The following is a 26,736-nucleotide window of genomic DNA, read 5'->3' as shown; positions in this document are numbered from 1 at the left end:
ACATAACAACATTATGACAGTACGTTGCGTCACGCGTAGACGTAGCTATATTAAAAAAATGAATGAATGCGGACATCAAGTGTCTTTATTTTCCAAACTATGACACATCAAACCAAGTCAAAGAGGTGGCAGAATTATACGTGAAACCGCTTGCCAAAAATTTTGTTAAACGCATCGTAATTAAAAATAATAAAATAGGTAAAGTGAAAGTCGGACTAGCGACAATGACAAATTTTGTGTCGTATGTATTTTAACAATTTGTTGCTCACCTCGATTTTTAGATTTAGTATTTGTTGTAGCGGCAACAGAAACATCATCAATGGGTTCTTACGAAACTTCTTGCCTGAAATCTTTGCAAACACCTATCTATCCATTACTGTCTTACTTAATTTAAAACTTTGACTTTAACCACGATTCTGCAATTTAAGCTCAGTACCAAATTAGCATATTAATTACATAAACATTTCGAACTCTCTTGGGTTCAAAATACTTAATACCAGATTTAATCGGAATGCCACACTTTAGACAGACTAATGAGATTGGGTCGAGGTTACCCTTTGAGCCTTACATTCTAAACACGTAACTAAAAGCTTGGTACAAGATAATTGTGGACAATTAATGTCAAAAGATCTCAAATACAGCAGTATTGTAATGTTCGTTATAAATTTTTGATCTTATCGAGTCTTCTCAGTCGGTAATGGTGGAATGATCACTGTGAGTATTCTAGACTCATTGCAATTTGAATAAATTGTTCGCAGCGACATGCAAACAATTTATTCATATTGTGCTTGTGCAAATTTCAAACTCAAGTACGAATTAATGTGAAGTTAAGTCTTATTTTTTAAGACCCAAGATCGAAAGAAAACGTCGTGTACAAAGCTCGATTATTCCAGTATTGAAGTCTGAATTTTTTTTATTTAAATTGTATAAAAAATCTCCATGAACATGTTTTGCAACGTAAGTGACAAATTTCGCTCAACTTCTCCATGAATAAACCTGTATTCTAATTGTTATATAACTAAAATAAACAACTTGCGAATCGAGGAGTCTTCCTACACTTACCTATTCATAATGGATTAAACTATTACTCATTTACGTATGACTCATTGACGGATACTTCTTTTTCGAAACAGCGAATATCTCAACCACGCATCTCTATGATTCAGTAAGAAAACACCTACTTACAACACAATACCCCACTTAACATTCTGGTGACCGCAAATCCTAAAATTACCACATGAAACCCATTCGAATTAGCATCTCCTGTTTGCAATTGTAACTCTCATTCAACCAGGTTCGGACTAAATACATTCTTGTCTGTGCCAGCTACTGTCTATGAATGACAATTGTCTATGAAACATGTCTGTCACGTGGTCAACACATGGCAAAGGTCGACACCCTTTTCACCAATCTTAGAATTACATTTGGAGTATCCTTTATTACTTGAGCCATTAGGTTTAAATTTGCGTGATGGTTGTGCAAATTTATCTTGGTCTTCGTAGGGCAGAAAGTAGAGCCAGGTTTGCAGGATTTGAAACTCTATTTTTTGTTGTGTAGCATTGGTATTTGGTTGTGATTGTTCAAGTTACTGGGAGACAGAAAGGCACACGGGACAGTGGGAATTATAATAAGCCGGCTTAGTTTATATTAATTACTATAGTTAGTTAGGGCGGGCCGCATTCTTGAACTCTGACTTTGAGCTAATATATTCTAGACTGAGATTTTAGAAGATATTAACAACAAGTTTTTTTTCACCATCAACATGTAAGCCGACAGATACTTTGAAAGTTTTGTGCTCAGCACCAAAAATCGTGGTAAAAACTTATATTACCATGATCAACGATTTTTACCTCATCAAGCCTTTAATCGTCATTTGCGCCTATTTTTTTATACGCGGCCATGAGGATATAATGTAAAGATTCTAAGATTAGCGCATTCAAACAAAGAAACAAAACAGCCAGCTCTACTTACCACCCAACATAAATAAAAGGAAACAGGCATCAAAATGTATTACACATAAATTAAATGAATGACCGTATATTGACTAAAGATATACATGATTAACTTAGTGCTTGGTCTTCGTATCAGGCGGGGGCAGGTGGAGTCTGGCCGCCAGCTCCTCGGGCACGTCCAGATACGTCTTCTCCAAGCCCACAGTGAGGATCAGGGCCCGGAGACGGTCCACCTCGACGTGGTCTCCCTCGCTGGACCAGACTGTCATAGTGGAGTTGAGGGACGAAGTCTCCCGGAGCAGGTCTAGTAGGACTGGTTGGCTGTTAGCGGCGAGACCTGCGCGCACCTGGTAACATTGGATGACCATGTGACGGATGAACAAAGTAATAGAGTTTATGATGCATTGCAAACTACGGCTGTCGAGACAATGTTAGAAATTATATTATAACCACATTTCTGCTTTTTGATGGCTTAGTTACTAAATTATTTATTGAACTAGACTGATCAAAGGTGCGGTCCTGAATTTCAATTTAATTATTTTTGAAAAAATATATATAATTTAATAAATATTTTTGTGTAATATGAGAGCTATTTTTACGTAATCACATGCATAACAAAACCATTATTATGGGACGATATGAGTTAAGTCCAAATCTATGGATAGTCAAGCTGGGTTAGTTATCCAAAGCCATTAATAACGCTCTCATTTTCTCTTTTAATTATTGTATAGTAAGCCTATTGTAGAAAAAACATCCCTAATTATCTACACAATCCACAAACTTACTGGGAAAGTGATAGTCTGATTAATATGATTCTCATTGATCATCCTCAGCATGGTCCCGATCTGCTCACTGGTGTACTCGCCCTCCGTGATGTTCCCGCCGTACTTGGTGGTCCAGCCGATGGACAGGACTGCGCAGGAGTGCTTGGAGCCAAGCTTCAGGAACTTCTCGGCGTCCACCGCCTTTGTAGTGGCGTCCACTGGGCCGGGTAAGATGTCGGCGTTCAACCAGATTTGGGATGCCTTTGGGAAAGAAAAAAAAATGTTGGCGTATCGAATGATTTGACGATGCTTTGAAGAATGCAGTGGGCACAATCTAATTAATAGGTCCTCTATTTATATGCATGAGGAAAAGTATTATGAAAAAGCACCTAAAAACATATATCAGGACTTAATTTGCGAATGTGAATCGCATTATTTTAAAGAATTGCACACTAAGTATTTTAGTCCTTTTATCACAGGAAGTTTCAAAATCATCCAAGTCACCAGCACAAAGAGAGAAAAATAGAATGAGAAATAAAGAAAAACAAATTATGAATATGAAAATCGAAATACTGTTCAATCTTTATATTTACCATAAATAGTACTTCGTTTAGTTATTGCTCATTGACCAAAACTCTAATATAAGATGAACGTGCCAAAGAAAGAACTTAATTTTCAATACAATCCTTTAATGACTTCTTATCGAAGTATTTAATCGTCAAGTTCACGAGCAATGTAGTGAAGATACATTCACATTAGCGTACAGACGGCCGTCAGTGCGCGAAAGGGGTGATTACACACGATAACGATACGCGGAAGACGCTGCACATGTGGGCCTGCGCATGTGTCCGCGCCCCACGTGAGAGCGACGCTAGTGAGTGCTAACTTAGGTCTCAAGCATGAATGACTTGGTGGGATGTTGTAAGTAAGCATGAATGACTTGGTGGGATGTTGTAAGATTTAGTCTTGCTTGAGATTGCTAATTTTTTCAACATACTTTTCCTAAATAACTGCCAAGTTCAGGACATTATTTTGCGTTAAAGATAATACTGGCTTTCCCAATTAAAAAGATAAATTTGACAAATAAACATATTGAAGCGCCTTAAAGTTGCAAAATTCGAACGTAAGGAACGGTTTTAGACCTTTCAACCTCTACAATTAGTAGCGATTCAAATACTTTATAACCGATACATTATTAGGTTACAACGAATAGAATACGTTAGTTAACTTTAAGGTAGAGCTGTGTTTGAATTATTTTACACATCAACAACAAGAACATGTCTGTACGTATTCCATCGCCTATCCAGTGGGACATGTATGCATTATCTCCGTGAATCATTTCTTTGTAACGGAGACATTCCTTAGATTGCCTCCAATTGTCTGTAATTAATATCTGCCCTAACCAGCCGTGCTGACTAGCGGCTTAATGCGTGACGAAATACGCTATATTTAGAAAATTAATTGAGATGTTTATTTTTATAACGAATTTGGGTTGCTTTTTTTTCTCGCGGTTTTAATGTAAAATCAGTGAAAAGATCCGGTGCGGCAGTAGTGATTAGAGCTTTTTCTGTTTTATTATTGATTCGATTGAAGATCTTCTACAGTGGCCAGATTTAGTTAAACTACTTTATAAAATTCAGCACAGATTATGATGATGATTTCATTGATGGAATACAGACTTCAATTAACGTACGATAGTATGAAATAATTATAACTATCGTATTTTTGAATTTCTCCTTTTTATCACACGCAATTGTTTTACATCATAAACCAGTTAGTAAAAATGTTGCCACTTTTGAACATCAACCATCCGATTTTAAAAGCAAAATTCGTTAAGTATTAAAAAGGTTACGATAAATAGTTTTTAAATGAAGAGATTCACTTGAATTCCCACGGGCAGGAAACAAGTGATTAACAAAGAGATGACATTTGGACATCTGCTAAATCAGACAGGGCCGCCATTTTTTTTGAGGCTGAGCCCGACAATCATGGCGAGCTGTGTTTGGTGAACCCGCGACACATGCGCTGCGGTTCATCTGTGATGCTAATGTGGGGCCACTAAATAAGCGAGAGAAAATATTTTGAGATATTTAAACTTGTTGATAATTTTTCAAAAATAATATAGATTAGAGTAGAATAGATATAAGTATTAATTTAAGTTTACAATTGTCGTTGATTATATTATTTTATTTTATTTGAAGGTTTTATTAAAAAAATGAAAATGTTTAAAACATACCGGATTATTCTTCAATCATTTTTATGTAGGTAATCAATCATTAATTGCAGGTATATCGAGAAATACCTCTGGGATTAAGTCCTTTTCTCTATTCAATAATCTAATTTAAGATGTGCTGTCGTTTCTGCCTACAATTATAGATCCTTTTGTTTCGTGGCCCGACCCGCCCAGACCGACCACACAAGATGTGGTTTTAAATTCCCGATTATTCACACGCTATGTCATTATTCTAATTAAGACGTCTGTTATTTGAACACACATAAAAAACACCATTATTCCAAATGGGATAAGGTTCATATTTATCTGAAGTCTAAAAAAGGCGGGATCATAAACCCTTTTTGTATAATGAACATTGAGTCTAAGAGTTAGGGTTTGTTTTAGGTTTTATGTTGATTCTATGGTGGGCTCGCCATAAGCTGTTTGAAAATACAAGTAATTATAAATGATGACTAAATTGATTACTTCATACGTAGCATTATACATGCATTACGCGGCCTCGCTGGGGGTAATAGAGACGATATTAAGATAGGTAGAGTACGTTAATGATGTAGGTACTACATTGTATTGAGCGGATGATGACTAGACCTTTTTATTGTATTTTTGACCGGCAGACCCATTTACTGCAAAACAATTGAGAAATTTCTGGTTTCTGTGGCGGAACTTCGGGGTAAGGAAAGTATGTCTTGACTGACATACTTAGGCTGAAATACTGGTTGAATAATTGGTGAATAAAAACTGTAGCGCCTGACAGTTTTTAGCTATCCTTCTATAGATTTCTCGACCTGGGTGCCTAAAACCACGTCTTAAAGTAATGTATTGTGCTAGATTTGTTGCGTTCTAAGCTCTATTCTAGAAAATTCAAGGAGGTTTTCTTATAAAAGGCTTTATTATAAAGTAAAGCTGAATGATGAAAATATTTAAGTATTAGTGATCCATCCATAAGATTGAAAGAGTTAGCCGACGAACTGCCTTACTCTATCTTACCGAAATTTTTTGGTGAAAAAAACTTTGTCAGTTTTACATTTGGCTAAAATGCTTAGTCTATTGGCGGGACAGCGAAGTAGTGAAAATGTTTAAACATAATACTTTGCTCATACAAAACCTTACCTTATACTTAGCGATCAGCTCCTGACTTTGTTCAAAAGCCTCTATACTCTTGAAGTCCAGTTTGACACCCTTCACATCCACTCCCTTCTCGTTGTGTTTGGCGATGGCCTCCAGGAACTCAGCGAGGCTGATGTCGGAGGTGGTGGCTGGGGGATGCGCCATGATGGGGATCGGGGGTCCCTCCTTCCCGACCACCTGGCCAAGAGAGATGTCGGCCTCCAGCATGCATACCTTGGCTGTAAGGAGTATTGAGATAATTAAAAATTCTACGGATTTGTGTTGTATTCGCTTTCGATGTCTCTTTGAATAGTCTTTTTTAGTATTTAGAACTAGCTGAGAAATAAAAATTAGAATCAAACATAGCGACGGTTAGTATTGTCATGAATCAAATCGATAGCCGATTTCCGTGCCGAAAAATATATTAATCCATAAAACAGCTTTCTTTAAAATTTTCTTACTCGGAACTCTACAACATTTACAATGAATACATTAATATACATAAGAAAGCGTGTAACCAAACTCAGTAAGTCAGTACACAGCTACATAAACTGCCCAAACAGTTCTTTATTTTAATAAATAATGGGAAACGTAAATATTATCATAACGTATTTACATAAGCCGCGGTAACTGCGGACTTACAATTTCTAAACAATTCTATTTGCATAATGTTCCGGAGCTCGCGATTCGCTCGCGATTGGTCCGCGCTGTGTTTGCCCGAAGCCCAAATCTGTCATGCGGTTAATTGTTATAAATGGTCCAGTAGCATGGACTAGTAATGGGAATAAGAGCTATTTCTGATGAGTTGTCGTGCAAGCTAGGAGCGGAGAAGCTTTCGCAGAAAAGCCGTTTTGTGTGCGTTGATTATCGTAAAAAAATAATAAAGAAATAATAAAATTGTTCTTTAAAAATCTCTAAAAACCTTTAAAATTATTTAGTTTCATTATTTATTCGTAATCTCTCATTTTATAACCGTACATAAATTAAGATAATATTTAAAAAAATAACATCCTATTGTTCATTGCATTCCAAGACGAGAGAAGAATGTGCATATGTACAGGGAGAAACAGAACAGTAGTTTATAAGACATAAAAAATTAAAGAGAAGACAAGAGACGAAATATACTTATCCAAAAAAGATAGGGAAAAAATTGAAATAAATTTAAAGTTAAAAATACTTATAATTGACAGACACTGAACGAAAATAAAACCTAAAAACTTTCACCGCAAAACACCTAAAACTTACACCACACCCCAAAGCTTCTAGTGTTGCCACACTCAATCAAAACACATTACTCTTGTGCTAACAACTAACGCCCTCTCTTATCAACTTCATCAAAAAGAAAGGGATGGAGAACAGTGTTGATTGATAGGTGGCACAGCTGGTAGAATTCTGAGCAGTGGAATGTAGCCCTAATGGTAATATTATAGAGCTTAAGTGTTAGCAATTCGCATTTGATTTCATACTCAACTGAGGAATTTAAATAAGTAATGTTGACTAACGTTTTAATTGGTTTCGAAGTCTGTGTAAACGATATTTATCAAGCAATAAATTTGAGCGAAATCTGATATTCAAAGTAAATAAACAACTGTTAAGTAATGATTTTGGGTTATTTTTGGTTTTGATATCAAAGTGACTACAAATTACTTTCAAAGTACAAATATAATAAGTTAAAATATACTAGACTAAAATGAAACGAAGGTAGATCCCTTTTACTTTTTTTTATCACATAGTGAGACGAAACAACACACGTAGAAAATTAATTATGAAGCTATGAAAGGATTTTGTCACTAAGTAGTTCAGTTTTTTTTTACTTTACCTGAAACGCCATGAACAAATGATACTTACATGCTAAAACGGTGTCAAGATACGTTTTGTTATTGACGGCGTGAGCCCACGTAACAGTAGTTAAGTTTTTCATTGCTTCTTCTTGAGATTTCACGACGATGGCTGTAAAAAAATAACATTTTTTATTTAATTTCTACCAAAACAGTACATTTAGGAATTATTTTTAGCAGTATTTTAATTTAGTATATGGCAACACTAAAGTCTAATGTCATGTTAAATGATTTGTCATTGCCGGGCGAAACGTTTGTTTACATTTTAGTTTTAGACAAAATACGCGTCATATTACGTCAATAATTGAAAATAAGCTTTGTTTAAAGTATAGTATATAAATGTCTCTGTTATATCGTTTTGATACTCACAATAAATATATTTAAAAGTTCAACCAATGAACAATAACCTTGACAACACAAATAGAAGTACAAACTATTGTAGCACGCGTCGGTGGCGCTAGTAGCTTAAGAATTTTCGATCGAAAGGTAGACTTTATGTAGTTCCAAATTTCACCACCCGCAAAACTTAAGTTGCTACATGCAATCCAATTTGAGTTCTGAATTCATGTCTTTTAAGCAAACATACGTATTTATAGATGAACTATTGATAACCATTTCATAAATAGAGGCAAATACTCATGAAAAATTTAATTGCTTTAAGAATTAATATCTAACGTATTACTCAGTTCTTTTCGTAAGATAATTTTAATAACCTTTATTAACTTTTTGTAACGAATGAATCTGTCTTTTAACGGGATCTACAAATACAGAATGCACATGTGCGAGTAAACCATTATCATATTATTGTAAGTTGTCAAGTAGATATCAACTGCATTCAATGTGGAAATTAATTTCCTAATTAGAGGATCACTGAACTGAAGTATAGTACTAATTGAAGCATATAAGTCTGAATTTATTAGAATTATTTGAATACTATCTTTGTCCTGTGGTTTTGCTTGCAAATTTTCACGATGTTGTATCTTAGGATCACTGATAAGCTGCTGTAATTTTGGCCGCTTTCAAAATTAGTCACAGCAATCAATGTACAAAAAATTCTAGCAAATATTTGAAGTGACCACTCGTACAAGAATCAAAATTAAATCGTTTTTTTTTTAATCTTTATTTATATTTAAGGGCTTTTTATCCACACGGATACGTCAACCCAAATTAAATAGTTGTTATTTTGTATTACAAACAGATACTTCAATTTTACACATCTACATTAATGTATTTGACACTTGATACTAAAACTTCAACCGAGAATGTTTCAAGTGGTAACCATAGATTTTATGGCGGGAATTTAATGTTTTTAAAGAAAGCTTTGATGTATGGCATAAAGTTATTCAGCCAGACTCGATTTATGACTTTTTTATTGCTTTTGAGTGGTCTAGGTACTTTCGATAAAGTAATGTAGGCGGAGAAATTGTCTTTAATAGAGGTGAAACGTCTGAGCTGTATTTTCAAACTATAATAATAAAGGCATCTAAATGTCAGAATCAGAAAATCTTCATCATTGAGAGAGAAAACATTGATAGTTATTTTTGGTTCCGGTATCTAATCGGTCATAACGGAAGTATGTTAATGAGACTCTGCTGAACGTCCGTCTGTCGCCAGGCTGTATCTTAAAAATCATGATAACTATTCAGATGACTTTGCTATAACAAAAATAAAAGCCAACTTAAGCAACGTTGATAAAGTCTTAAATTTATTTTTAATTTTTAGCTTTTAACTTTATTCAAAGTCAATAAAATTTAAATTAACACATTCTTCGTCTGAATTCCCCAAAAATATTTCTTCTAAGTAAGTGAGAAACATTTTCCGGGATATATTTCGGCCATTTATAATGTCTTCGTTATAAATATGGTTAGTCATGTTGTGGACTTGTGGGTAGTCGCGAATCTTTGATGTCGGAGAAGGCAGGAAGCTGAGCGAGACTGAATCACTTCCAGGGAAGGGAAACTGGGTTATCGCGGTTAGCTCAGACTGTCCAAATATTATTTTAGTTAGTTCTTCGTACAGTTGGTGACAAACCCTTTGTGTGTTTTGTTTTTTTTTGCGATAAATGATAACAAAGGAGTGTATAAAACATATCCAGCCGATAGCTCTTTTTTTAGGCACTTAAAGTAAAACTAAAGTTTGACGTAGATTTTAGAAGCTAACATTTTACTTTAAAACTGATTTTTCATTGAATAATTTTAGACTTACACTTAGCGGCGTAAAACGGGGTGAATAGAATGTCAAGTTTAAAGGGGTTGCATGAATATTTTATTACAAAAAAATGCTTAAACACAATACCTTTATGAAACGCTTGAGAATTATCGTATACTTTATACTTTTTCTTGATAAACGTCCAAATTTTAATAAAAATTCTGTTTCTATCCTCCCCAAAAATACTTTAATTCACCCCGTTTTACTACTATTTTAAACCTTGACCTCATAGGTCAACTAGTAGCTATTGCTGGATACCTAACGGAAAGTGTCCGTCTTAGTCTCCTCACCGTCCTGTTGGCGGTCATTTATTATCTGTATGTTCTTGAATTTGCAACTAGAGTTTCAGCTATCAAAAAAAAAAAATACTTATTAGCAGCCTTTATTGCTGTCAGTACCCAAAGCTATTACTGTAATTGGGAACGTGATTAGCGTTAATCACTTAGGTCATATAAATGAATCTGTTTCGGAATGAAATCGGGGGAGGGGTAAATAGAAGGGTTTTGGAATATGTTTTTTTTATTAATTGAAAGAGTACACCGGTAATACGACAGGCAAGTGTAGTTAGTCTTGTATAAAAAAGAACTACATAACCTAAGCTTAAAAATGCATACCTATTTTTATATCGCAGCGCCTTCAACTTTTTGTTTAGCAACACGTAGTTCGACGTTTGTGTGCGCAGTAAAAGATAGGCTCTAAAGAGCCTTTCTTTTACTACTTTTTATATAAATATATTATGAAGAAGATAATATTTTTTATAAATGTAAGTAAAAGAGCTTAAAACAAGCCTAGATCTGGTTTTTAAGCAAAACATTCACGTAGGTAGTTACCTACGTCTACAAATCTAGTTCTTAATATAATTTATGATATTATAACCTGTTTATTATGAATATTAAAAGACCATTAGTTAAGATTATGCGTGTGTTTGTCAGATGTAGGTATTTATTTCGTAAAATATTGATTTGTTATCATTTTACACATGTTTTTAAATAACTCATTATTACTTGAAATAAATCAACGTCATTCAAAATGTTGTTTTTTTTATTTAGTTTAAAAAAAAGAAACAATGAATTCGGTCTGATAAGAAATTACAAATCTAAACATTATTTGAAGAAGGAATGCCTATTCGATATTAAAAAAAAACAAAAAGCATAGACAACATACCCGTAGCGGCCAGTACAAGTAGACGTAACATATTGCTTTTTTAATAAATCCTTTTTTACACTCAAAAAGTTTTCATAACTTGTCGCTGTTCGCGCTCGACCTGTGGTTGACTGACGGGGCTTAGGCACCTGTTTATTGTTAAATTGGCCAATCAGACCGACGAACGTCTTGATTGTTAGTAAAGTGGTTTTCGAGATGGTACCAAGGACACCAATGACGTTCCTAGCTGGATAAGGATGAGTCTACAATAGGAATAATGTGGGATTGTCTAGACTTCGCACAAGCATATCGATTTAAATGAGAATCAATTGCACATCAGTAGTTCAAATATTTGACAGACGATTCCCCTTATAGAGAGAAGAAAGTGGAAAATAATTTGCCAACTAGGACTACTCAGAACTTACTCAATTTTCTTCTCCAGTACAAAGTCTGTTGCAATGATCTCTGGATTAAAATCCAAATGCCTACTAGCGAGAAAATGACCATAATCGACTACAAAGACAAATAATTAAATCTCATTACATAGATTTATTTTATTTTTATGAAACATTAGATGGCTTCCTCGTGTGAATTCATCCTACATCTTATCAAAACCAGATAATTTCAGACATCTCAATTTATCGGATAACTTCGTGACACACATTTAAACTAGACGTGGACAGAGCATGTTAACTTATTGTGTTCTTCTCAAGTCTATGAAACAGTTTCGAATTCCACCCAATTCTAATCTGAAGAGATATCTTTTTAACTGTTGAAGGCGATTTCCATTATCTATTTATTGTATCCATATAAATTCAGTTGAAAGCTGAATGGTGACGCCACTATGTTTGCGAGGACAACGCAGACACCGCATTGACTTGTATTACCTCGGTTTCAAGCTTCGTATTAACACCGGATGTCCAAAAAGCATAACATTATCATTGGGTTCAATTTCTTCATGTGCTTTTTTCGTGGGGCACTGCTTTACTTTCGGCCACAGAGAGGGTTGTGATTTAATGAAATTATATACTTAAAAGACTAAAAACTATCAATATCTGTTAACTGGACATTTCACGACGTAACAAAAAACTATGGTGATAAGCTATCTTTGGCAGCTCCAAAAAAACCTTTATTTCTTTTTGTCAGGGAAATGGTTACTGTGTAGATGATGCATGCTAGCAGATGCTGTATAGTGTATAGGCTAAAGTGGTTAACTATAAGATCACGTTTTTAAATAACGGTTGCGTGCAGTTTTTGCCAAATGTAAAAATTGAAGGGCAAACATTAGTAGTTATTAATGGAGTCGTAGAGAAGGTTGACCAAATTTCCTTTTTATTTTTGGGTGATATAACTTTTTATGGGAGTGTTAACTGTTTTGTCACCACTTTATCTGATATCCATTTCTCTCATGTCATCGACAGCAGTGATCTGGCTCTTCGCTCATATTTAGGTTAAATTATCACTTTATCGAGTGTCCCTACGCACTCGTTTTTTTATTTGATTTAAGTATGCTTTAAAGTTTTCATACGCCTCTAGTTCTAGATGTGGAAAACTGTTTTTGATGCCTTTAAACGGACCTGCAGTTAGCTTAAGATTGTTTTTCCAGCCTCTTTTGTGAAATCTTATAAGACCTTAAAATAAACAACTAATAACATCCAAGTTTAAGCTTTGAAAACATTGTTAATTGCTTATCTTGATACGAAAATGTTTTTTTTTTCAACTGGGAAGTCATCAATGATCCTCCCGGTTCCTTTGCCCTTTGTGAGACCCTTTCCGAAAATTCCGCTGTTCCATTTTAACCCTCTAATGTTAAGATTTAAAAAAAAAACAACATATTACCCTAAAAAAGTATTTATTTCAGTTTTTAGCTTTGCTGTATTTTTTCACATTAGCAAATAGGAAAGGGGCATGGTTGGGTAATAGGATATTAGACTTTTGGTCACATTATCTGCACATATCCTCAATATGTTCATTGAAATTGCCTTGGAACAGGGGGATATTCAAATTACGCAGCAATATATAATTCCACATCCAAACTCAAAGATACCTACCACCTATATCTACTAGTCATCCGATGCCCCACAAACTTACTTCTACACTCGACTACACCATTTTGAACTCTATCCATTTGACTTAAGAGTGGTGTAGAGTGTATTTGTGGTATTGTAAGTCCTGATTGTCAGCCGACAATGGCAACTAGTCCAGGATGAGGTCCAGGATGTGGTATTGTGTGCAGCGACAACACACGTGAAGGTCACGTTTGCGGACTGGATTTTATACTCTCTTGTAGGATTCGACCTTCGAGAAGTGGGTTTTGAATACGTCTGTGCAGTTAGCCTAAATTAAATTGAGTTGGCCTTCTGGACAATGTGCGAAGAGTATGTTTTGTAGAGCTTGTTAGTAACTTATTCATGAAAGGTACTGTTTATTAAATGTTTTAAGAAAACACGGACACCCGTATGGTCATTACGCTAAAGCCACTGTGCGCGACTTGTCGTGGGTTCCATCCTCGCGTAGGAAAAGCGTTTGATTGATCCACGAATGCTTGTCGTCCATGTTACTACACTTTGACTAAAACCGCTTATATTTTTAACAGTAATCAACCTCTAGGAAGGAGAGTATAGGCGCAAAAAAAAATGGTTTCCCTTGTGTAAGTATCCAGGTAAATGCAGCTAGTCAGTTTTCTATATTCCTTTGATTAATCTGAGTTTTTAAGGATTGTCATTAACTCATATTTCGTAAGTAGGTACAGGTTTGGTAGATATATTTTACATCTTAAATAAGAAGTTAAAGTATAAATGAAACAACTGAAGTATACAACAATTACTTTATATTTGTTATTAAAAATTATTCTTTGTACAAATATTAACAATAACTTAAAGAATATCTTACTGATGTACTTTTGTCAATGTGACGTCAGCAACACATATCTCACGACCACAATTCAATAACCACACAACACCATATTTCATTTTCACAAAATATTTGTTACATTTTAGTTTTTAACCACACACTAGATCTTTGCCCACATAATATAAGTGGAAATGCGGCAGGGGAAGGTTAATTTATTTCATTCTAATTAATATTAAGACCACAATTTTTATTTAATCCAGTAAACATACTTTCTACAATTATAAAGAAAAATGACTACCGAAAGACACCACAACGCAACTTCTTTATTATCATCTATTCCCCCCAATTCAAAGGTGGGACCGGATTTCGTTTTTAAGAAAATAGTGTACCTTTGAATATCATATTTCTCTTATAAATTATTGTAATTTTTTCAAAATTGTGGTCTTAACAACTCTATAAAAAAATTAAATGAGTACAAATTCAAAGTATAGTGAATTCAACTCAACTTTGCTCTAGGCTCTATGTGTGGGTAACTTTTGTAACTATACAATGCTCTTGTGTACCAATAGAGCTTTCTTTCTTATAAGTAATCTCACGCACACAAAGCACAGCGCGCACAGTTGATTTGATCTGTCCGTAATTACGAGAAAACTTCGATGACACAAATTCGCTTACCCCAATTTGGCAACATGCGTGATGTTTCTTAAGACTAGCATTTTACAAAATAATTACAATTTAATACTTATACTATTGTCATTTATAAAAAATCGTTAGAAAATAATATTTTTTAACTATTCGTTACGTACAAAATATATTTTAATTATTCTCTAATTAAAATTTCACATTTTCGATGGTAGAATTTATTTTTTTTGATACAAAATTATTAGCAAAAATATACTAGAAATATGTACATTAAAAACTAATATTTTATTTTAAATGGAATGAATTGAATAATAGTAATATCTTTGATTATCACAAAATACTTTTTTTTCATACTTCATAAAGATATTTAAATAAAAAAGGTTTTGATAGTTTTTGTCTTTTGCTCTCCTTTCGCAAACTGAGTGAGATCGAAAGAGATAGCACTATCTTCTTTTAAATTACATAAGTATTATTACTTTGTTTTTTTTTATTGGAATGATCATCGTAACGAAATATTGTCAACTCTAAAACTTAATCTAACCAAGTCATCACCTAATCTCTATACATAATATCTTTGGTATAAAATTAATAATGCAAACTATAAAATAATCTTTATTTATTTACTATCATCACAAATACAGTAATAATACTTTTTATTTTTAATGTTGGCAACACAAGAATATTTGTGATGATAATTGTATTTAAAGTTATATCTAACATGGCAACATTTAGATCTCATCGCGAGTCATACATACATAACATACACTTTTCTATATCACAGGACATTTGATCATACAATTTTAACATTTATTCCAAGTAGGTCAAAATAATTTTTTTTAGGTTTGGTACTCGGGTACCTATACACAGACGATTAAAAATTCTTTTTTTACTTAAGACAGGGAGCAACATTAACCTGTAAGACATTTTGAGTCTCAAAGGATTCCTTCAAATTTAATTATTTACGATGTGTATAAGAAACCTTGTGCTCAGTAAGTAACATGACAATTTATAGCGGCTGCACTAAATTACCTCATAATTTCCTCAAAGGGTGCGAAAAACATAAGAAAGACCAAATCAATGAAAGGAAGGTGTAATGGAAGACGACCAAACTAAAATCAATAAAATGATTGCTTGATAGCTTAGATGGGTCGTTTCGATCCCCGCTTGGTACAAATACTTGTGTGGCACAAATGCTTGTATCAAATGTGTCTTTGTGCATGTGACTGTGAATGTTTGTAAAACCCCCGCCACACAAGAACGAAATACCATTCCGCGAATCTTCTAAAAAAAACATTGTTTTTGTCAAGCCGCTTCGCTAATAGATAATTTTTATCTGAATCTAGTACCGTTAAACTGGACGGATTACGGATACCTACTTGTGATAAACTATAAATCGAGCAAATTAATGGGATAACAACTGGTTTCCATACAAAAAAAATTTGCATTCATTACGCATAATTAAAAAACGGCCTATACCTTAACAATTTGCATTGATTGTCAATAAGGCTAAACGCCTATAACATTCTTATCACTATTTTCACCACGTACACAAAGCGCTGTCATGAGCAATGTTCTTTCTGTGTTCTAGTCTAATTCTTCACAAAATCCTTTTAAAAACAGGCTGGCATAACGTCGTTCCTTAGTACAGTCGAGACCACATAACCAATAGAATATAGATCTTCTTTCCATAACTTAATACGAATATTTCATTCCCAAATTCTCATATAGGGTTAAGTTTTAATTCTGCTTCGTCTTTTGGTTTCTCAAAGGCCAGTAGTTCCCGTTTGATGTACTGCGGTTTGCGGGCCCAGCACGCGGCCATGGTCACGAGGGCTGCGAAGACCAGGGCCGCGCATGCGCAGACCGTGCCTCCCCAGTCATGTATGGCGCGCACGAACCGAAGCTCGGCTATCACTTCTTCGTTAATCTGTACTTTTTGTTCCACCCAGAATATTGGGAACAACATTCTTGGTACGTTTTGGTAGAGACTGTAACAAGACAATTTGGGAAGGTTAGTTTTCGTATTTTTAAATACATACAAGTATAGTTCGAAAAAAATACTGCAAACGGGTATAAGTAGCCATTAATAGTAAGTATGCATAATTTTTTTTACTCTATAACCAGGCCGTAAAATATAAGTTTTAATGTAATAAAAAATATTTTAAGATATTCGTTATTTTTGGAGCAACATGACACCACATTAATTATTTGGAAATATTTTTAACGCAACATGCATAAGTTAGCATAATTGTTTCTATTAGGCAGTATTTTATAGCGTATTCTAGTTTCTACCTAAATAGGCAGACAAACACAAAGTCATAAATATTGTCAGTATTTAATTACCGTATCGTAAAAAATAAACGAAAAAATATAAAAACTAGTTTTTTAATGTTGTTACCTAAGCTAGCGCAAAAAAAACTTATTTAAAACCAACAAAAAAAATAGAATGTGATTTGGAATTAGTGTAGGTATGAGAAATATTGATTAATCGTAGGTTTGTGATAAAACAGGTTTTGAGTTCATAAAATTAGGAGGTTATATGCAAAGTAGAGTAAAATTATGAAAGGAGTTTCTTACCCTACGTTTGGACTCGGTTCTATGTAGATATTGAGCTGAAACCGGGCTGAAACATCCAGCGGTACTCCCAATCTCTGAAAAGGAAAATATGATTAATATTACATTGTTGGCCAGAGTAGGGTATGTGGTGACGATCAGATATTCAATGCAGGAGATCAAATCAAATCAAATCAAAATCCATTTATTCAAAATAGGCTACAAGGTAGCACTTATTGAACGTCAAAATATATAGACAGCTCCCCGTATCGCCCACTCTTCACCGCTTCCTAAGTGCTCTAGCTGTGAAGAAGAAACGGCGCAACAAACTCCACAACATAGCACGCTGTCGCTTTTTTACATAAATATATTTACACCTAAATTGATTATTAAGGAAACGCTGCAAAATAAGACAGCGTTTACAGAGGGTGGGGTATGACTTATTTGATCTATTAATAAACTATCAACCAAGACAGCAGTACGACCAGTCACCACAAGCAGCACCCGTTCAGCCATCACCTCCCTCGCCATATTAGAGAGAAGTAGGTGATCCGACCCAAAACGCCACCGCAGGCAATGACGACTAAGGGAGCATGACGCAGCTGCTGCCGGCATTAAAAATGACAAAAGAACTAATAAGAAGAAAAGAGATAATTTTAGAATAACATATCCCATTTCTTATCAAAGCAAAAGCCTATCTCTGTCTCCCTCTATTCAAGTCCCCAAGCGAGCAGACATTTGCATATTCTTCTACCTTACTTTCAGCCGCCACAACTTTTAAACGGTTCAAAAGAACAAGCTAGTCTAAGAAAACTTGTACATAATTAACCTTAATACAAAACAAGCTGATTGATATCGCTCTATCCATTCGGAAGTTATGATCCCACATCGTCATTATCATCACGTCAAACTTATAACACCCCTCTATTTTCTTCGGGGGTAAAAAGTAAAGTGTCGTTACTGAACGGTGGAGTCATAAGAATATTAAATGATGTAACTGTTTGATAGCCCAACTAGTTTCGGACCCAACCGGAGTCCTTAATCATGAGCTGACGCGGCGGGGTCGCGAGCCGAACTAATCATAAGAATAATATAAGGTTACTCACAGGCTCAACAGCAAAATAGAAGGAATGTGCATCAGGGTCAGGCCTCATGCCTTCCACAGCTTCTCGCAGCTGAGGGTCTCCGTCCAGGAAGTGAGGCAGTGAGAGAAAGGCCGGAGAGCCGAACCGGCACGCCGACACGTTCATGACGCCGCTCCATGCGCACTCCCCGTTACAGAAGCACGTGTTTGATGGGGAGGTTGTTGCTGTGGATGAAAAGAGTTTGATGGTGAAGTAGGTGAGACATAAAAGGCAATCATGGTTCTTGTTAGCCCATATTTTTTTCTAAGACGTCAGACTGTACCTCAAATGATGTCATAAACAGTTTTTTTTTTATTATTTTTGTCTGGGTTTGATGTTAGCTATTAAATGCGGAACGAAAACTAATTCTAAAGAGTAACAATTCTAGACCCCTCTATAAAATATTCTTTTATCTCTCTGGTTTTTTTCTCAGAAATGAATCTCAAGACAGTCATTCGACCCTCCTTCCGTTCTTCTTTTTGAACAACTCAAAATAACTTACAATTATCAAAGCTTCTCCCCGAAATCGCGTACTTGTGGTACATGAGACCGCTAAGTTCTCCGCTGTCCACGTAATCCATGTTCACAGTTCTGCACAAGTCTGGCACGAACATGGTGAGGGTTGACTCCTCTGTTAAGTTCCGGGGCATGAACTCACCGGCGCTACCTGATAACTATGGAGAAAGAGAAGACATAGTAATCAAAGTTCAAAAGGTAACATGTTTTAAGAATTGTGTCATCTTGAAACTAAGATTTTGGAAACAGCCCTTGCCAACGAGAAAGATTTACCAGGTGACATAGAATAGGCACATTTTCGCTTTTACAGGCTTTTATAATACTTGTTGAAATGCAAACATAACCTACTTACTGCTCTAGTGTTACTTCATATTCAGAGCACGGTGTGAGGAGGATTGCGGAATTACTTTTATTTATTCAAAGTTTCCTTGGTCAATCTGTAAAGTTTACTTTAACACATCAAGAGTGACGATTTCATAAAATATATTGTGTATAACTTACTTTGGCACACTCTCCTTCATAATAGGTGATGTGGTCTTCGTAGTTCCACCTTAGGATCTGACCAGGTAAGGTCCCAGCTTTCTGCCCTGTCGAGACTTCCATATACCCGTCTGTATCCAATGAGTTATTCCTCTAAAATAACAGAAATACATTAATTCCTTAGTGTAAAGAAAAATACTGAGTAAATAATAGGTGAGTATGTCTACTGAAAATAATTATTGGTTGTCAAAGTTAGTAAAAATCGACTCCCACATTAAATCCTTGTGTAGCAGGATTGTCACAAACATTCAAGTTGCATGCGGAAATACATCCAGATTCAGGACAACACGCTTGTACTACACGGGGATCGAACCCGCGAACCGTTGCGCTCAGAGAGTTTTGGCGTAGTGACCTCAACCATTCATTTCTGTACTAGACAGTGCTCCGCAAAATTACTTCCAAAAAACAGTCACCCTGTAAGATAACCTTTTGAGATCAACGACACTTCCAATTCTGCTTACCTCATAAAACCATCCAAAGCGATCTACTGGTGGGGCTCCTCCCGTTGTACTCGGAGGCAAACTCTTCGCCAGATCCAGTAGAGGGTCCTCGTAGCCATCGAACAGCAGTTCCTTCGCCAGCTTAGATATCGCTATTTGCTGGTTAAACATCGCCAGGCCCATGGATAAGCCTTTCTGCTGAAGGAAGCCCCAGAATCTGGAGCGGTATACGGCTGACTGGAAAAAAGATAAAATAAAATTTATGGATAGAAGTTCAATAAAGTTCGAAATGATCGTTTTCCACTTAGCTGTAATTTCGAAATAAAAAACAAGAAAGAATGAAGAAGTATTGAAGAATACACCTGTTCGTAGTGCTTAATTTAAATGCCTAGCACAAAATTTTCTTCTATGATATAAAAGCAACTGACCTCTTTGCTCCGAAAAATTATATATCCTACTGTTAGACACAGGTCTCTTCCATTATAGGGAAGGTTAGAGCAAAAAGTAATATAGTGTTCAAAATGAAATTGTTCACAATATGATGCTACTTCAAAAGATTTACTTCTGTAACAATGACCCTCACGCAACATAAGGTATCAAACTAACTTGTGAATTAATAAGTTTTGTTGATTCTCATCTAAGCTTTCCTTCATCGAAGCTTGCCCGTCGGAGTCATGTTTCATCCTTAAAACATTCGCGCTATTGCGTTCTATCAAAGTCTGTATTACATAACATGAATTCACTATGAGCCTAACTACATCATCTAAATTTTCATAACAGGCATTTCTTTCCTTTTAACTAACGGCAAAACTTAAATACCTCCTTTGACTATGTTCAAAAGTTGTTCCAACTAGATAAGGAAATGACTCACTTCTGTGTAAACATTTGTACCATAATAAACAAAAATGGAGTCATTGTACAATGTCAGTATTTGTCATTAAGATAAGAATATTGTTCTAACATGGTACTACTAACCCGTTGGATCACTGTTATCTGAGGAACACTTCATAATATCGTAGCATTGTCTCGTTAACGAACATTAACTGTCGAATGGAGATAAATATTTGGTACTTCGTATGCCATGAACGAAGCGGTTCTGATTTTGACATATTTTTAGACTTGGATGGATTTGAAGTCAGTTGTATGATTTTGTTCTTCAAAAAACAATATTTATAATTTTTTGAAATGGACATCATCATGAAGAATCAATTTATGAAAGTAACTTATTTTATCATATTCTAATACTGGGTTGATTTAAGCGTGGTAGTTCCTTTTAGCACCTCTTAAAGTAAGGTCTGTAGCTGATGGAGTTTCCTGACCAACTAGAGATCCTGTAAGTTCGTGGTGTGCACTAAAAAAATCTATTCTATTCTATTAATATTAACGTTTCGAAAGAGCCTGAAAAAGACCTAGTTGAAATAAAATCATTTTTTGATTATTTGATTGGCATCTCATTCCACAAATGCAGGGGTCATACTGAAACAGTGTTAGTAAGCAAAAAAATTCCTGTTTGCTTAAAATCAGTAATGATAAAGTGTTACTCACAGCAGCAATGACATTGAGCGTGGTGATGTTGTCCTGCAGGGTCCCGTTGGAGGTGGCTTCATCAAAGAACCAGCTGCGCTCGGTGCGGTACGCGACTGTTCCGTTGTTCTCGTGCCATGTGATGTTCACGTGGCGGCGCTTCTCCCGGAACCGGTAGGGACCTGGTAAAGAAACATCCATTAGGTCATTCGTTAAACTTGATTTTACCGAAGAATCCAACGTTGTTTGTTCTATTTTCTTAATAATCGGTAGGATTTAGGAAATAACCATTTTTGTTAGTTGTTAGTTTTACTGGCCGAAAAATTCTACGTTGCTTGCCCTCTTTCAAAATAATCATGTTCTGCTTTCCTCTTTTCTTGCACTGTTATCTTTATGATCTAATGTACCCAGTAATCTGCTAGACCTAGTGCAGCATCAATGATATGGTAACTTCCTCCATAAAACAGATGTGCTGCTTTACTTGATTTAAGAAATAGAACATTGTGTGTGTTAACAAGGGGTGTGGTTTACGTAAAATTCATACTCATATTGTTACAGTTTGAATGAAAATTGAAGGAATCGGACACAATCAAACATGTTTCTTTATCATGAGTTTGTCGTTATCATTCGACATCGACTCACCTAATTCTTCTAAAATAGGCTTTTCATCTGGGAACCTCTCTGAGTTGGTCCAGTTGAAGAAGTAGATGTCGAAGTACAGCGGCACTGTCGGCGCCACCCAGTTCTGGTAAGATCTGGAGCCTGGAGCCAGCATCAGTTGCTGCAAGATGACGGAGAACGATTAATAATTAATGAAATTGTGGAAACTCTACGGTGAATCAATGCTTACATATTTAATTCAATTTGGGAAATTCATTTCCTAAATATAAAATAAAATATTTTTAAAACTCAGCTTTGTTTAACGGAGGTTTGCATAGGTATCTGGGGTTTCAGTCCAAAAAAAGACGGCAATAATATTGACAATTAAGTTATATCACTCCATGCCCAAACTACTGCGGAAAATATTTGAAATATAACTCAACTAAGATTAATAAACACTAATAATACAACAAAGCACAGTGCAAACAACTCTAATCTATTGATAACCTGCTAAAAACAAACTAGGCATTGCGTCGCATGCAAACATTTGACATCGGGTCAAATACGCTGATTAAAGAGCTTATCCACATTCGATTGATAAATTGTATTTCAAGGCGAGCGTACAGATGGAGGATGCATATTGATTTGTACCTCTCTACTTTATTAACAATTGTCATTCGATATCGTTGTCGTTAATTGGCAAGCCGGCGAACTTGATTAGTTTTGACAAATCAATTTGTTGAAGGGAACCGTTGTTTTGACGTCAATCGGTATATTTCATAAGTTGTTAACGTTGAAGTCTGAATTGTCTGAATTTTAGATTGTGTAATAGGTCACAGACTAATAAACTATTTGAGTGTTTAATTGAAATGACCGATTATGTCAGCTTAGAGACATGATTAAATGATCATCACTCATAATTCGTAGATCGTTTTATATTCCAAATTCTACTATAGCATAAAAATAACTACAGTTATTCAAATGACCAATTAAGACTTATGTTTTCTTAAGCGCAATGAATTGCGGATAACAAATCATTTGCGCTGACGGGGAACGAACTTGTAACCTTTACAAGATGTCAAATCACTTGTCCAATATAAACATAATGTGCATGATTGTCTAGTCACTGTGATAAAAGTTTATTCTATCATTAAGTAAGAGAGATGTATTTTCAAAATGGGAAGTTGCTTCGAAAGGAGAGATTGATATTAAATAGGTTTTGAGTTGATTAAAACAATCGGTTTTCATCTTTTTACCTCTAAAGCGCTTTTTACAATACAATATCATGAAATTGGTGTAATTATCCTAATCAGTAAATAAATAAACCTACTCATGAATATTAAAAAAGCGATCATTAATACAATCTGTGCTAAACATTTTCAGCTAATTAATAAAGTTATAAAGCCATAACTCTCAATAGTCTGGGCTCGTGACCTTGAAACTGAACTTCCATTATTTACGTAACTCAAGTACGAAGGTACAAGGTTCACTCACATTCGCGTAAATACACGAAACAGAAAATGAAAGACTTATTTCCAAAGCTTACGCAAATCTGTGGTACCGACACGAGCGAATTTCTTTAGTACCAATATACGAATATATGAATTAGCACTAAAACAATTGTATATTGAGTTAATATAGCAAAAAGTCACTTGAAAAACACCGTGTTTTACATTTTTTTCCAAAAACATAATTATTTTCGTCTTTACGAATTGTCAAATTGTGATCAACTTATGATAGTTTTGTACTATTATCACAGTTTTAAGGTTTTACAAACAAGGGGTAAAATTTAAATGAATTTGTATGTTTGTGGAAATCATATTATAGGGTGGAAAAAGGGATGAATAGAGTTTTAAGTTAATAGGAAATTGTGCTTTTTGAGGAGGTCGCATGCATTTGCATACATTGTAATGCTTAAATACAATTATTTTATTGAGATTTTATGCTATTTCTATAATGATTTTATGAAATATGATTATGTCTTTTGAAACGTCCAAATCTTAACAAAATTTCTATCCACCCCAAAAATATTTTACATAAATATTATACCTCTATTTACCTCGTTTTACCGTAGTTAAAGTTACGGATAAACGTGCTCCAAAAAATAGTAGTAATATTCGTAAATAGTACAAAGTTCATCTCACTAGTACCTTAAGGTTTCAAATACAGGCTTGGGTATATCCCGAAACTCCGATCAGACAGTGTTACGTAACCCTTTGACAAATTGTTGCTCTCGTTACGTGATCTGAACCCGTATGGAGATCGCTAGTGGATAGCTTGTATCCAATATCTGTGGATAATATATGTGCAGGCACGTTGTTGGATACAAATGTTATGTAATTTAGATATTATCAGGACAATGTCGGAGTATTTGTGTAGCTCTATATATTTGTCGTTTAGAAGGTTTGTTGGTGATAAAGGAATGAATTTCTAGTTGACGATTTAAGTCAAGAATTAAAATAGACATGTAAGTGATAGTATTGTCATAATATCTAGTTTAAGATCAATTAATTGTAAATAATTAGAGTCACTAGTTGTTTCCTCTAGTGTTTCGGAAATGCCTGTTATTGACGTACTAGAAAAAAAAGGTTTTACTTTTGATTTTATTTAAGTCAATAATAATAATATATTTACTATGATTATATTCTATGGAAATTAGTACGTAAATCCGACATACAATTACAATCGTTTGTGTGTGATCCACGAATGCTTGTTCTGAGTCTGGGTGTCTTTGTGCTTGTAATTTGTATGTTTGTAAAACCCCCCGCGACACAAGGATTAAATCCCTTAGTGCGGGAGTCGTTTAAAAAAAAAAACAATATCAAATCATCCCATTAAAAATCATATCCAACCATTTGACTGTATACAAAAAATACCGTAACACATTCAATTACTATAGACAAAACCATCATATCATATCGAATCAAACTTTACGAACAAAATTAAATCTACAAGAAACAGAAAACTGCACACGACGAAAGGTCAAACAAATGTCTGACCTGATATCGAACCACTATCAGTCACGTGACGAAAAATAAATAAATGAAAAACGTGCGAACCAAATATCAGTTAATTAGATTAAACAAAACGCGTGCTGATTAACGGAAGCCCTACGGGTGGAAAGTGAGTCAATGTCGGCTCGAACTGATTATTCATAAGAATAATTATAATGAGGATTTCTTTCAAAATAAGGTTATCTGTGAGTGTAGTTTGTTGTCCCTAGTAGGTAGGTGACTTTTCTTCACATTTTTTTTTATTTTATTAAGTATATTCTGTTACTCTTCTGTTATAATATATTAGGCACGTGACTTATCTTCACAACCGCAACTTAATTTTTTTGACAAATAATCCTCATAGGTCTTTTTATCGCCCTTTTACATATCTCAGCGTGTTTTTATTTTTGATCCTTGATAATCTGCTTTTGAATATTATGTATAGGTACATCATTTTATGACATTGTAGTAATCAAAATAAAACTTACTGACGTTTCAGAGTTTAGTCAAGATTTGTAATTTCCATATATTTTCATACATATTTCGCTCAATTTTCATGTATCCTTCCAAAAAAAACTATAGTCTTATTAAAAATTCAAAACCTTGAAGTCTTTAATATAAACACTCACAATTTAACTTACAGTTGCCAAAGCTGAATCGAAGATGCTTTGCCAGGCGAGTGCGGCGGTGAGGGCGGCGAGCGCCAGCAGCGCGCCGCTGCCCGCCCCCACCCACAGCCAGCGCGGCGTGCGCCCGCGCATCTTTACCGGTAGCGGCGACACGCTGGAACAATGACAATACATTTCAATAATGATACATTTTACGTGCAAATAAAAAAAATTAGTTGCAGAATTGTTACCGTAAATTATAAAAGAATTGAAGAAATTTATAAATTGGTTGTATTGTGTAATTGGTTGTAATTTTTAATTCTTAAAAATATCGTATGTTGAAGAACCACATGAAAATATAATAAAAAATACAGAAAATATCGTAATCTTAATCAAAATGATACAAAATTCTACTGTATGTGTGTATGTCACTGTGCTACTGCCAAACAGCTGAATCGATTTGAAGATTTTTTTAGTATTTGTTTGGATGCCCTAGACGGTTTAGATTCGCAAATGAGCTCTGCACAACGAGGTACGCTCGTTTAATATAATTTTTTGTCGTAAACTTTACATACATAGAATAAATAATAACTTCAAAAATCAATTTCTTTAAGACATTAAAGTTTTATTAAATAGGAATTTTGTTTTTAACAATTAATCCGATTAATTTCAGACGATCGAAATGTTATACTGCCATACGCTGCAGATAAAATAACAGCTGACAATGATAAACATTCTACAAAGATACGATACCCAGATTATTATTCATAATATGTGATAACGCATAATAATACACAAGAAAGTTGTTACATTTTGTATAATTGATATTAATTTTATAACATTATATGTAATAACAAAACAGGCATATTATTGCCTATATATTACAGGCCTATTTATCTGAGACCGGGAAAAAAGCCTTTTCTCCTAGAATAACCTCGCGACACTGAGGTTTCCGTGCCAATAGGCTAAAGAGAAACAAATTGGTTACCCATCAAATCCAAAAAGTTTATGAGACTGAGCCTGGGCAAAAACGGACGAATAGTTGAGCCTTATTAATATCGTTACACTTGTACCCTTGAAATAATTGATGAAATCAGT

General features: G+C 34.8%; 2 protein-coding genes across 4 annotated transcripts in view; both read right to left on the bottom strand.

The window, feature by feature from the left end:
* Window positions 1-2,021: 2,021 nt before the first annotated feature.
* Window positions 2,022-11,435, bottom strand: LOC113497457 (protein FAM151B). 2 transcript variants are annotated; one of them, XM_026877011.1, is made up of 5 exons: window positions 11,267-11,435; window positions 7,905-8,006; window positions 6,060-6,295; window positions 2,738-2,977; window positions 2,022-2,299 (listed from the first exon to the last, which is right to left on the bottom strand). In XM_026877011.1, exons 1-5 carry the CDS (start codon window positions 11,295-11,297, stop codon window positions 2,066-2,068), a joined length of 843 nt encoding a protein of 280 aa, XP_026732812.1. In that variant the 5' UTR covers window positions 11,298-11,435; the 3' UTR covers window positions 2,022-2,065. The 2 variants fall into 2 exon arrangements, with proteins under 2 accessions (XP_026732812.1, XP_026732813.1); XM_026877012.1 differs by lacking the exon at window positions 11,267-11,435 and adding an exon at window positions 8,264-8,388.
* Window positions 11,436-15,597: 4,162 nt separating this feature from the next.
* Window positions 15,598-26,736, bottom strand: part of LOC113497454 (protein peste-like) — a 56,101-nt gene continuing 44,962 nt past the window's right edge. For both annotated transcript variants that reach the window (XM_026877009.1, XM_026877008.1), the window contains exons 2-10: window positions 25,672-25,813; window positions 22,080-22,218; window positions 21,459-21,619; window positions 19,935-20,150; window positions 19,435-19,566; window positions 18,920-19,091; window positions 18,400-18,602; window positions 17,318-17,391; window positions 15,598-16,728 (exon numbers count right to left, since the gene is read on the bottom strand). In XM_026877009.1, the coding sequence (XP_026732810.1) occupies window positions 16,461-16,728; window positions 17,318-17,391; window positions 18,400-18,602; window positions 18,920-19,091; window positions 19,435-19,566; window positions 19,935-20,150; window positions 21,459-21,619; window positions 22,080-22,218; window positions 25,672-25,791 (1,485 nt within the window). In that variant the 5' untranslated portion in view covers window positions 25,792-25,813 and the 3' untranslated portion in view covers window positions 15,598-16,460. The remainder of the gene's footprint in view (window positions 16,729-17,317; window positions 17,392-18,399; window positions 18,603-18,919; window positions 19,092-19,434; window positions 19,567-19,934; window positions 20,151-21,458; window positions 21,620-22,079; window positions 22,219-25,671; window positions 25,814-26,736) is intronic.

The sequence above is a fragment of the Trichoplusia ni genome, chromosome 9 (genome assembly GCF_003590095.1).
Source record: "Trichoplusia ni isolate ovarian cell line Hi5 chromosome 9, tn1, whole genome shotgun sequence".
NCBI classification, from domain to species: Eukaryota; Metazoa; Arthropoda; class Insecta; order Lepidoptera; family Noctuidae; genus Trichoplusia; species Trichoplusia ni.
This window is presented reverse-complemented; position numbering and strand designations above follow the sequence as displayed.

Excerpts from the sequence above, each read along its gene's own strand:
- LOC113497457 (XM_026877011.1), bottom strand. The coding sequence starts at position 11,297 with ATGTTACGTCTACTTGTACTGGCCGCTACGG. Across the intron at positions 8,007-11,266 it reads ACTTGTACTGGCCGCTACGG|CCATCGTCGTGAAATCTCAA; the intron begins GTATGTTGTCTA and ends ATTTTTTTACAG. Across the intron at positions 2,300-2,737 it reads ATCAGACTATCACTTTCCCA|GTGCGCGCAGGTCTCGCCGC; the intron begins GTAAGTTTGTGG and ends CAATGTTACCAG.